Source organism: Molossus molossus, unplaced genomic scaffold (assembly GCF_014108415.1).
Source record: "Molossus molossus isolate mMolMol1 unplaced genomic scaffold, mMolMol1.p scaffold_m16_p_15, whole genome shotgun sequence".
Classification (NCBI taxonomy): domain Eukaryota; kingdom Metazoa; phylum Chordata; class Mammalia; order Chiroptera; family Molossidae; genus Molossus; species Molossus molossus.
Window position 1 is genome coordinate 20,659,738 of NW_023425350.1, and position 12,280 is coordinate 20,672,017.

Genomic DNA, 12,280 nt, shown 5'->3' on the forward strand with positions numbered 1-12,280 from the left:
CATTACTCAGATTTTTATTGTTGAAGGTGGGTGTGTATGTATGTTTATTTTTCATTTCAGATCACTGTCATTGGACGTTATGGAAGTACAAATGCCAGAGCCAAAATCCCATTGGGATTTTATTATGGGCATACCTACATCTTGCCTTGGGAGAGTGAACTGAAATTAATGCATGATCCTCTCAGGGGAGAAGGAGAATCTGCAAATCAACCAGAAATTGACCAACATTTAGCAATGATGGTTGCTTTACAGGAGGATATACAGTGCAGGTTGGTATAATTGCAGAATATATAAATCTTATTGAAACCCTATATTTTGTATAATGTCAAGTAATGTCTTTTCATAAGTGTATAGCAAAGAGCAGAAGGAAGTAGGATACTAGCATGTTACAGTAATGTTTAATGCATTAATGTACTGTGATTAAATAATTGTTTCACTCTTTAGTACTTAGTAATTGATTAATTCCTTTTTTTTTTAATAATTGCTTTTTTGTAACTCTTTTACTTATTTATTGTTTTGGTTAATCTTCACCCAAGGATATTTTTCTGTTGATTGTTGTTTTTTTTTAATCCTCACTTGAGGACATTTTTCGATATTTTATTCAGATAGAGTGGGAGGGAGAGAAAGAGAGAGAAACATCGATGTGAAAGGGAAACATTGAGTGGTTGCCACCCACATGACCCAACCAGGGCTGGGGACAAACTGCAACCAAGGTACGTGCCCTCAGAGGGAACCGAACCCGGGTCTCTCCAGACCACAGGCCAATGCTCTGAGCCAAACTGGCCAGGGCGATTTTTTTTTTAATTTATTTTTTATAAGATAGAGTGGAAGGAAGGGAGGAGAGAGAGGAACATCGATGTTAAGAGATATATATTGGCCCTGGCCAGTTTTGCTCAGTGGTTAGAGCGTTGGCCCGAGGTCCAGTGAGATACCCGAGTTTGGTTTCCGCCAAGGGCACGTACCTCAGTTGCAGTTTGTTCCCGGCCCTGGTTGGGGTTGTGCGGGAGGCAGCCACCGGATGTGTCCCTTTCACATCGATGTTTCTCTCTCTTTCTCTCTCTCTCTCTTCCTCTCTTTCCCTCCCACTCTATCTGAACAAAAATAAAAAAAATGTCCTCGGGTGAGGATCAAAAACAAAAACAAAAAGAGATACACATTGATTGAATTTCTCCCACATGACCCTGACTGGGGCGGGGGATCAAACCTGCAACCTACGTACATGCTGTAACTGCTGAGCCAAACCAACCAGGGCTTGATTAATTCTTTTTAATGATTGTGTGTTAATATGTTTTAGAAATTTAATTTTTATTGTATATTCATACATGTACATTAAAGAGCATTGCAGAAATGATTTTGTTGATTTATTTTTTTTACTTATAGGTATAACTTAGCTTGCCATCGACTGGAAACTCTCTTGCAAAGTATTGATCTTCCTCCTCTCAACAGTGCTAACAATGCACAGTACTTCTTGCGAAAGCCCGACAAGGCAGTCGAGGAAGACAGTAGAGTGTTTTCCTCCTATCAGGATTGTATTCAGCTACAGCTTCAACTAAATTTGGCTCATAATGCTGTGCAGAGGCTGAGAGTAGCCCTTGGTGCAAGTAGGAAGATGTTGATTGAAACATCAGATCCAAGAGATTTAATTCAGACATCTTCCACAGAGCAGTTACGTACTATCATCAGATATTTATTGGACACTTTGCTCAGCCTTCTTCACTCTTCTAATGGTTTGTATTTGACTTAAATATTTTGAAGACAGGATATTTGATGTGATCTTGTTGAATATTTTGTTGTCTTACTATTTCCTGGGTAGTGTTCATTTTGATATCATTTCTAATGTGGATGAAATCTGTTCCTTAGGTTAACTCATTTTTTCTCTGTACTTGTATTTGTTTTTCGTAAAAGAGTTTTTTGATAATTTTTTTTCTTGAGTTTCTGCCATTGATGTACCACATCATTATGTTACTGGCAAAATAATAAATATTGTTTAAATGTGCAACAGTGAAAACTTAATAATTTTGCTAATCTATTATAGAGCTGTCATTTTCTCTCCAGGAGCTTAATATGATTATTACTGATGCATGTACAAACACACATACACAACCATCTGATATACCCAAATCCACATACAAGAAATATAATGGATTTAAGTGCCAAGTCTTTCCTTCCTCAAGTATTTAGGAGTTGAAATCCTACATACAAGAAATCAAACAAATAAATAGCAAAATAAAAATAATTGTGTATTGATTGCTGGTAAAGAAGAAAACATACCTAGGCATGCTGATTTTGATATTACAGCATATACTTAAATAGAAAATTCTACTGTTTTCTTTCTTGTAATAGGACACTCTGTTCCTGCAGTTTTGCAGAGCACATTTCATGCCCAGGCCTGTGAAGAGCTTTTTAAACATTTGTGCATCAGTGGAACCCCAAAGATACGTTTACATACTGGTCTTCTACTTGTTCAACTCTGTGGTGGTGAAAGATGGTGGGGTCAGTTTCTCTCTAATGTTCTTCAGGAATTATACAATTCAGAACAGCTTCTCATCTTTCCACAGGATAGGTATGTCAGACTTACTTGTTATTAATAATTTATACTTCCCACAGACTGTGTTCAGATTTTGAAATCTTACATATATGGATACTGAGTAGAAAAATGAAGCATGTATATTCTGAGTTTAGGGAATGCCCCGTGAATAGCATGTTGAAGAAGATTACACATATGTAACTAGACTATGTTCTTTAATTTCCTAATTGAATCTGTGGACTTCATAGATCTGTGTTTACAAGTATTTCCTATCAAATCATGTTATTTTATGTGTTTAATGTATGTTTTTTGAGGCTATGCTGCAGTTCTCTTTACCTAATTTCCTTCGGTTAAAATTAGAAAATACAACTAGTAGCTTGAAAAAGCTAATTTTAACATCATACCTACAGTCAGCTTGCTAAGAACCAACTATTACATCATTATTAAATTTCATTGTAAATTTTTTTTTTACATGAACAATTAAATTGAATCATAATGGTATTTTGTTTATATCTTCTTTTTATAGGGTCTTCATGTTACTTTCCTGCATTGGGCAAAGATCACTTAGTAATAGTGGAGTATTAGAAAGCTTACTTAATCTTTTGGATAATTTATTGTCACCTCTTCAGCCACAGTTACCCATGCATCGGAGGACAGACGGTATTATTTAAAGAGTTATCTTTATTAGAAACATAAAATTTCTGTAAATATTGCTTGATAAATAGGCTAGTCTGAAATAAATTTTTTAATTTTTTTCTTTTAATTTTTTTTCTTCATTAATGTTAGAGAGAGGAAGGGAGAGGGAGAGAGAGAGAAACATCGATGAAAGAGGACATTGACTGGCAGCCTCCTGCATGCCCCCAACTGGGGATTTGACCCACAACCTGGGCATATGCCCTGACTGGGAATTGGACTGGTGACCGCTTGGTGCATGGGTTGATGCCCACCCATTGAGTCACACCAGATGCTGGGCTATTTTTAAATATTCATTGCTGCACATTTTTTTTTTTTTTCATCCTCACCCGAGGACACCTTTTCTATTTTTTGTTCAGATAGAGTGGGAGGGAGGGAGAGAGAGAGAAACATCGACGTGAAAGGGACACATCGAGTGCTTGCCACCCACATGACCCAACCAGGGCCAGGGACAAACTGCAACTGAGGTACATAATCTTAGCGGGAACGGAACCTGGGTCTCTCAGGACCACAGGCCAAAGCTCTAATCGCTGAACCAAACCGGCCAGGGCCATTGCTACACATTTTGTTACAATTTTTTTTTTTTTTAAATCTTTATTGTTGGATGTAAAATGTATTACAGATGTTCCACATTTTTCCCCCATTGACCCCCTCCTCCCCACTCCCGCCCCCCTCCCACCTTTTCCCACACTATTCTCTGTGTCCATTGGTTATGCATATAAGTTCTTTGGTTTATTTCTTCCCACCCCCCCAACCCCTTTCCCTTTGAGGTTTGTCAGTCTAGCAATGAATTTGTGCTTTTTTTTTTATCCTCACCCGAGGACATTTTTCCATTTTTTGTTCAGGTAGAGTGGGAGGGAGAGAGAGGAACAGAGAGAGAGAGAGAGAAACATCGATGTGAAAGGGACACATCGAGTGGTTGCCACCCGCACAACCGACCAGGGCCGGGGACAAACTGCAACCGAGGTACGTGCCCTTAGCGGGAACCGAACCCGGGTCTCTCAGGACCGCAGGCCGACGCTCTAACCGCTGAGCCAAACCGGCCAGGGCGAATTTGTGCTTCTTAATCCCTTCACCTTTTTCACCCATTCCCCCAACCCCCCTCCCAACTAGCAACCAACAAAATATTCTCTGTATCTATGAGAATGTTTCTGTTCTACCTGTTCATTTTGTTTGTAGATTCCATTGTTGATAGATATGAATTCATTGCCATTTTGTTTGTTCATACATTTTATCTTTTTCTTGAAAAAGACCCTTCATCATTTCATGTAATAACGGTTTGGTGGTGATGAACTCCTTTAACTTTTTCTTGTCTGGGAAAGTTTTTATATGTCCATCGATTCTAAATGACAGCTTTGCAGGATAGAGTAATTTTGGTTGTAGGTTCTTGGTTTTCATCACTCTGAATATTTCTTGCCACCCCCTTCTGGCCTGTAAAGTTTCTTTTGAGAAATCAGCTGACAGCCTAATGGGAACTCCCTTGTAGGTAACTAGCTGCCTTTTTCTTGCTGCTTTTAAGATTCTCTCTTTGTCGTGAACCTTTTGCATTTTGATGTTGATGTGTCTTGGTGTGGGGCTCTTGGGGTTCATCTTGTTTGGGACTCTCTGTGCTTCCTGGACTTATATGTCTGTTTCCTTCACCAAGTTAGGAAAGTTTTCTGCCATTATTGTTTCAAACAGGTTTTCGATTTCTTGTTCTCTCTCTTCTCCTTCGGGCACCCCCAAGATGCGAATGTTGGCACGCTTGAAGTTGTCCCAGAGGCTCCTTACACTATCCTCATTTTTTTGGATTCTTTTTTCTTTTTGCTGTTCTGATTGGGCATTTGTTGCTTCCTTATATTCCAAATCGATGGTTTGCTCCTTGGATTTACGTACTCTATTATTGAAGCTGTGTAAATTATTCTTTATTTCAGTTAATGCCTCCTTCCATTCTAACTGTGTATCCATGATTTCTAACTGGTCCTTTTTTATGCTCTTGAGGCCCTCCCTAAGTTCACTGAGGTTCTCACTAAGTTCATTGAGCATCCTTATAAGCAGTATTTTGAACTCAATATCTGTTAGGTTGCTTATCTCCATTTCACTTAGTTCTTTTCTTGGGGTTTTGTTCTGTTCTTTTATTTGGGACCTGTTTCTTTGTCTCCTCATTTTGGCTGCCTCCCTGTGTTTGTTTCAGTGTATTACTTAATGAGAAGTATGGGGTTCGCTGAGACCAGATGCTGCTCATTTGAAAGAATTTGGGAAAAACCTGAAGCAGGATCCAAGACAGGCCAATCCTATGGTTAAGCAAGTGGCAACAGCTTGGATGGGCTTGAAAGTTGGGTGGGGCAGTCCCTCAGGGAGTCACCAGGGCGGGGCTACCAGTGTGAGCCAAAGTTGATGGAGTCCCAGATATGGTGACTGTGCCGCCCCCGGGAAGGGCTCACCAAACAAACAAAGGCCTCTTACAGCATGTTTGTCCCCGAGAAAGCCCCCTCTCCAGCCCTCGCTCCAGTGCCAAATAGCTCAGTTCTTCCCTGTTTGTCTCTGACGCCCCTCGAGCTGCCTCCCCTCCAGGCTTAGAGGGAGTGAGTCTGATAAGTTTGTGCGCGGGCTCTTTAAGGAGCTGCCTGGGGCTCCAGCTGCATTAGCCTCCCTGAGCTCAATTCCTGCTGGTTTTTCCAGCCAGAAGTTATGGGGACTTCTCTTCCTGGCACTGGAACCCTGAGGTGGGCACCTGGTGTGGGACAGGGACCCCTCAATCCTCAGGAAGGACCTTCCCAGCCGAGGTATCCTCCTGATTTTTTTTTTTTTTTATCCTCACCCGAGGACATTCTTTCATTTTTTGTACAGATAGAGTGGGAGGGAGAGAGAGGAAGAGATAGAGAAACATCGATGTGAAAGGGACACATCGAGTGGCTGCCACTGCACGACCAACCAGGGCCGGGGAAAAACTGCAACCAAAGTACGTGCCCTTAGCGGGAACCGAACCCGGGTCTCTCTGGACCGCAGGCCGACGCTCTAACCGCTGAGCCAAATCGGCCAGGGTATCCTCCTGATTTTTATCTGCCACACTTGGGTGTGGGACCAGCCCGTTGCACCGCCGCCTCCACCTCTGCCGCCTGGATGTGGCTGCTGCTTTAATTTCGTAGTTGTAGGACTTCCATTCAGCTTGATTTTAGGCTGTTTTGAATGATGGTGGTTCTGTAGTTTAGTTGTAACTTTGATGTTGTTGTAGGAGGACGCGATACCCCGTTTACCTACGCCACCATCTTGACCGGAAGTCTGTTACTATTTTTATGATGCAGACATTTTAGGATGACGAGCCTTTGTGTGATTGACTTTCATATAGTTACTACTTTTAAATCTTTTCATTTTTTGAATTTTGAACTTAGAAATTGTTGTAATGTGTTTCTTCTATACTATCATAAATAAAATCAAACTGTGTTGTTTAAGGTTTAAAGTAATGATTCTGTTGTGGTTTTGAAAATGAGTTTCACTTGAGAGAGAAAATCGTTATTGGAATTAAAACCTTAGAACATATGCATTTAAAACTTTATTAATTGTAAATTGAGAGTTAGATTTTTTATTTTATTTCAGTCAACTCTAAGTCTAAGACTAGTATCTTATACCTTGTTTTCTAGTTTACAATTTATCTGTTAGATTCCACCTACATTTAAGAATCTATTTTTGTACCACGAAGCATTTATCTTCCATTAGATTCAGTGTGTTACTTGATTTGTGGTCTTAAATTCCAATTTTGAGCCTTATTATAAATAAATACTAGTATTAGTAATTATATGGTATGTTTTGGATTTATAGAATATTTTATCTCATAATTATTTTATCAGACTTCATTAGGAATTTTAGTCACCTGATTATTTTTCCCCCCTCTCATCTCTGTATAGGGGTACTAGATATTCCCATGATCAGTTGGGTTGTTATGCTGGTGTCCAGGCTGCTGGATTATGTGGCAACTGTTGAAGATGAAGCAGCAGCTGCAAAGAAGCCTTTGAATGGTAAAGACAGGGAGAGGTTTCTGACAGGTATCAGAAGTTTATAATAATCTGTTGGTGGGGATTTTGAGAGACTCACATTTGTTCCAGAACTGTCTATTGGCATGGAGATTCCAGCTGTATGTAATTTATATAAAAATATGGATTAATTTTACCAAGAGTCTGTGTAAGGATAGCATTTATTTTTGAAGGAAGTTACGGACAAACCTCTTGTCTGAACATGACTTTGGTATAATCATGTCTTTCATGAGATTTTTTCCCCATACCTATTTAAACAGTTATTAATAATAACTATATATATATATATGTAGTTGTGAGAAATCTGCGAAGTGTTCTTGTAGTTTTATGTTATTTTAGTATAGTAGCATTCCATTTACTATTATAAAATATAGTTCTACTAATTAATTACAAATGGCTTTTATACTTACAGGTATTTTTTTGTTGTAATCTTTCATCAAAAGTTTGAGGCACTGAAACATTTTAATGCGAAGGGAAATCAAATTGAAAGACAATTTCTCCCAAGATAAAAAGACTTTTTATGAATGATTTGAAATAACTTTATTTAATATATAAATGTAGCCAAAAAGTGCCATGCAATTTGAAATTTTAAACTCTGTCAGGACCCTAGTATTAAAAAAAGATCCCTTAGCCCTGGCTGGTTTGGCTCAGCAATTGGAGCATCGGCCTGCGGACCAGAGAGTCCCGGGTTTGGTCCCCACTAGGGGCATGTACCCCTCCACCCCCCCAGAAAAAGATCCCTTGAAATGTTTTATAGGTGAATCAATTGTTTATGGTATATATTATGTTTGGGAAGAGGATGGCGTATTCTTTTCATGTACAGAGAATTTGTCTTTATGTATTTTATTTTTTGAACAAATACTATATATCAATGGTTAGTTTACTCAGTTATAGGATATAGACTTAAGACATACAATTACACATGACCATAATATGAAGTTGGAATATAACAGTTACTGTTGGAGGTCTTAGTTTTTATTTATAGCATTTAGAGATGGAAACACATTGGTGGAAGACATTTTTTTTTTTTAGGGTTTGAAGAATTTTAACTGATTTGACAAATGGGTAATAGAGAATTGAAAAGATGTCTTTAGGGTAATCAAATGAACAAATAATTGGAGGTGGATTAAGTGCCGAGTTAAGCCTGAATTGAGCAGAAGAATAACAAGAATAAGGATATAGTTTTAAAAAAAAAGAGAATAAGTAGAGCTACGCAGCATGATTTTTGAACTATTCAACCTTATTTTTACAGCCACTATGTCAAATTATTGAGGGCTATTCTGGGGGGCATCTGCACAAAAGCGTATAAATTTGAAATTTAGGCAATACTGAACATTTGTTAGAGTTGAGTAACATTTTCAAAATTGTACAGAGATTAATTTTTATTGTGAAGAAAGATCTCTGTTATCTTAAAGGAAGGATTAGAGACAGAACTCTGGTCTTAAAGCCACTTAGGGTCTAGGTTAACCTTTCTAGGGTAAAATCTTAGCAATTTCTTTATAGTGGTTTTCTTAATTTTTATAAAAAATTGCTTTGTTACAATTGACACATTTATAATTTTGTGTTTACTGGTATTAAAAGTACTTTAAAATTACATTTAATAGAATTAATAAAACTTTTCCTTGCCCTATAGGTAACCAGTGGAGTTTTATTAACAATAATCTGCACACTCAGAACATACATAGGTCTTCCAAAGGCAGCAGTAGCCTTGATAGATTATATTCCAGGAAAATCAGAAAGCAGCTAGTTCATCATAAACAGGTAATTTTAAATAACTTTTTTATTTAAATGTTTGAGAACATTGCTTTAGAGGTTGCATGGGATAGGCTTTAGGGAAATTATTGAACACTTTGAGTCTGAGTTTCCTTATTTGTAAAACTGCAACAGTATGTAGTTTACAAATTTTTGGTGATGTCTTTTAAACTATCCCTTCATATCTCTATTATTACCATTCTGAGTGAGGCCATCATTATCTTCATTCTTTCTCAATCCAATCCATTTTTCACATTGCCCCTAGGGAGTTCTTTTTAAATACAAACTTGATCATCTCATACTCTAAATTCATAGTAACTTCTAGTTAGTTGACCTTCTCATGAGGTCAAACTCCTTAACATGGCTTCAGAATGTCTATTATTTGTCCCTCTGTCTTACTTTCAGGTTTGACTTTTGGTCTAGCTATATAGAGTTCCTGAACCACTTACACCATTTTTCTTATACAGGATTTTACATGTGCTAATTTTTTTTTTCCTTTCAACCGCATATTTGATTCTTTTGCTTGGATAACCTAACTTATTTTTCAGGTCTTCCCTGGTTTCTAAATTAGGATATTACTGCATACAGTATGTTTCCCATGTAGCTTCTATTTTTTCTTTATATTTATTATAATTTTTTTGTAGGGATTCTTTTATTTTGTTAACATGTGATTTGTAAATTTCCCTGAATAAATGATTTCTTTAAATATTCTTAGGAATCTTGCAGAGTGTATCCTCTTTTATGCCTGGTGTCTTATGCTCAAAGTGATGTTTTTGAGATTCATCTATAGTATTGAGTGTATTAGTGATTCTTATTTATTCATGACCACTATTCCATTATTTGAATGTTTCAGAATATGTTTTTCTATTTTCCTGTTGATGAACCTTTTAGTTTTTGGCTTATTCTTTAATTGTTTCTTTTTGAAATACAAACAGATCTTTGCTTCTTCACTGTGCAAATGCATGTGAACACACACACTCTTTCACAGAAGGGTATACAGGTGTGGGCAAAACGTGAAACACTTTATTCTTGTATCATTTATTAATTATTTTTTGCGTTTATTATTATGAACAACCTACTTTTGCCTACCCATGTATATTAGGATGTGATTTTATTATAGGATATCTTTGGATTCTCCCATTTTTGTTTTTTGTTGTTGTCATTCTTTAATCTCAATTGGTTTCATGATTTCTCTTGAAAATTAAGCATAAAATATATTAATGGGCATTTCACTCTGTTGAAGTGAGTTTACAGGTGACCTAAGATTTTTTTCTTTTCTTTTAATCCTTATTGTTAAAAATACCACAGATATTCCCCCCTTTTACCTCCTATTGGACCTCAGATTCTTATGAGCTGTTACGTTATTACATCTTTTATTCTTTTTAAAGATTTTTATTGATTTTTACAGAAGGAGGAAAGGCAACAGTGAGAGAGAGAGAGAGAATGAAACACTGATGTGAGAGGGAAACACCAATCAGCTGCCTCCTGCATGCTTCCTACTGGATCTAACCCAGGCATGTGCCCTGATGGGTAATCGAACTGACAACCTTTTTTTTTTTTTTTTTTTAAATTTTTTATTTATTTTTTTGTTACAGATATTTTACCTTTTTTACCCCATTGGCACCCCCCTCCCCACCCCCACCCCGCCCCGTCCCCTGCTTAGTTGTCCATGTCCATTGATCATGCATACATGCATATAAGTTCTGTGGTTTATCTCTTCCCACCCCACCCCCCACCCCCTCTTCTGAGGGATAGAACTGACAACCTTTTGATGCATGGGACAACATCCAGCCAACTGAGCCACATTGGTCAGGGCTACAATTATTTATTTATTTTTAAATAGTTTTTCTTTATTGATTTTAGAGATAGAGGAAAGGAGAGGTAGAGAGAGAGAGAAACATTGAGAGAGAACATTGATTGGCCGACTCCTGCATGCCCCGTACTGGGGATTGGGCCCATAACATGGGCATGTGTCTTAACAAGGACTTGAACCAGGGACCTCTTGGTACTTGGGTCCATGCTCAACCAGTGGGGCGCTACAATTATTTTTGAAACTGTTTTTCTCTTTCTCTTACAACATGTGCTATATCCTTGATACTTAGTATAGAACCTAGTGTATCAATAAATACTTGTATAATTGATTTAAGATGAAATGAGATTTTATGTGACACACTTAGGATATTGCAAGTTTATGAAAGCTTTAGGCTTTTGAGAAAACATGACTTAGCACCAACTTGTTTATTTTCCCTTTTAAGTTTTTCAACTATAAGCTAACTATTTGATCTTTTGCAAGAAATATGACCTGATGCTTTTTCTTTTCTTTTTTAAAAAAGTTATTATTGCCCTGGCTGGTTAGGCTCAGCAGTTAGAGCATTGCCCTGCAGTCAAGAGAGACCTGGGTTTGGTTCCCGCCAAGGGCACTTACCTTGGTTGCAGTTTGCCCCGGCTCCGGGTGGGGTCACGTGGGTGGCAGCCACTTGATATATCTCTCTCTCATCAATGCTGCTCTCTCTCTCTTCCTCCCTCTCTCCTTCTTGCTCTATCTTAAGATAAATGCAAAAGTGTCCTCACTTGAGGATTAAAAAAATATATTGATTTTAGGGAGGACGAGGGAGAGACACAAAGAAAGATATGTTGATTTGTTATTCCAGTTATTTATATATCCATTGGTTATTATTTATTTATTTTAATCTTCACCCAGGGACATTTTTCCATTAATCTGCAGACAGAGTGGGGGTAGGGTGGGGAGAAACATCTATGTGAGAGAGACACATCAGTTGGTTGCCTCCCACACGACGATCCTGACTAGTGCTAGGGACTGAACCGCAACTGAGGCATGGGCCCATGACTGGAATTGAACCCACGACTCTTTGATCCACGGGCCAATGCTCTAACTGCTGAGCCAAACTGGTCAGGGCCATTGGTTGATTCTTGTTTTTCTTTCTTTCTTTATTATTTTTGGAGAGGACGGAATAGGGAGAGAGAGATAGAAACATCGATGAGAGAGAACATCGATTGGCTACCTCCTGCATGCGCCCCACTGGGGATTTGTCCCACAACCTGGGCATGTGCCCTGACTGGGAATCGAACCAGTGACCTCTTGGTGCATGGGTCAATGGTCAACTTCTGAACCACACCAGCTGGGTCATTGGTTGATTTTTTTTTTTTTTATCCTCACCTGAGGACATTTTTCCATTTTTTGTTCAGATAGAGTGGGAGGGAGAGAGAGGAAGAGAGAGAGAGAGAAAGAAACACCAACGTGAAAGGGACACATCGAGTGGCTGCCACCCGCACAACC

At 38.2% G+C, this 12,280-nt stretch overlaps 1 protein-coding gene across 4 annotated transcripts in view; it reads left to right on the top strand.

The window, feature by feature from the left end:
- BIRC6 (baculoviral IAP repeat containing 6) overlaps positions 1-12,280 on the top strand; it is a 247,605-nt gene that overhangs the window by 109,648 nt on the left and 125,677 nt on the right. For 2 of the 4 annotated variants that reach the window (XM_036262756.1, XM_036262757.1), the window contains exons 28-33: positions 61-269; positions 1,381-1,727; positions 2,344-2,563; positions 3,054-3,187; positions 7,105-7,242; positions 8,864-8,991. In XM_036262756.1, the coding sequence (XP_036118649.1) occupies positions 61-269; positions 1,381-1,727; positions 2,344-2,563; positions 3,054-3,187; positions 7,105-7,242; positions 8,864-8,991 (1,176 nt within the window). The remainder of the gene's footprint in view (positions 1-60; positions 270-1,380; positions 1,728-2,343; positions 2,564-3,053; positions 3,188-7,104; positions 7,243-8,863; positions 8,992-12,280) is intronic. The other 2 variants (XM_036262758.1, XM_036262759.1) reach the window with 1 other exon arrangement.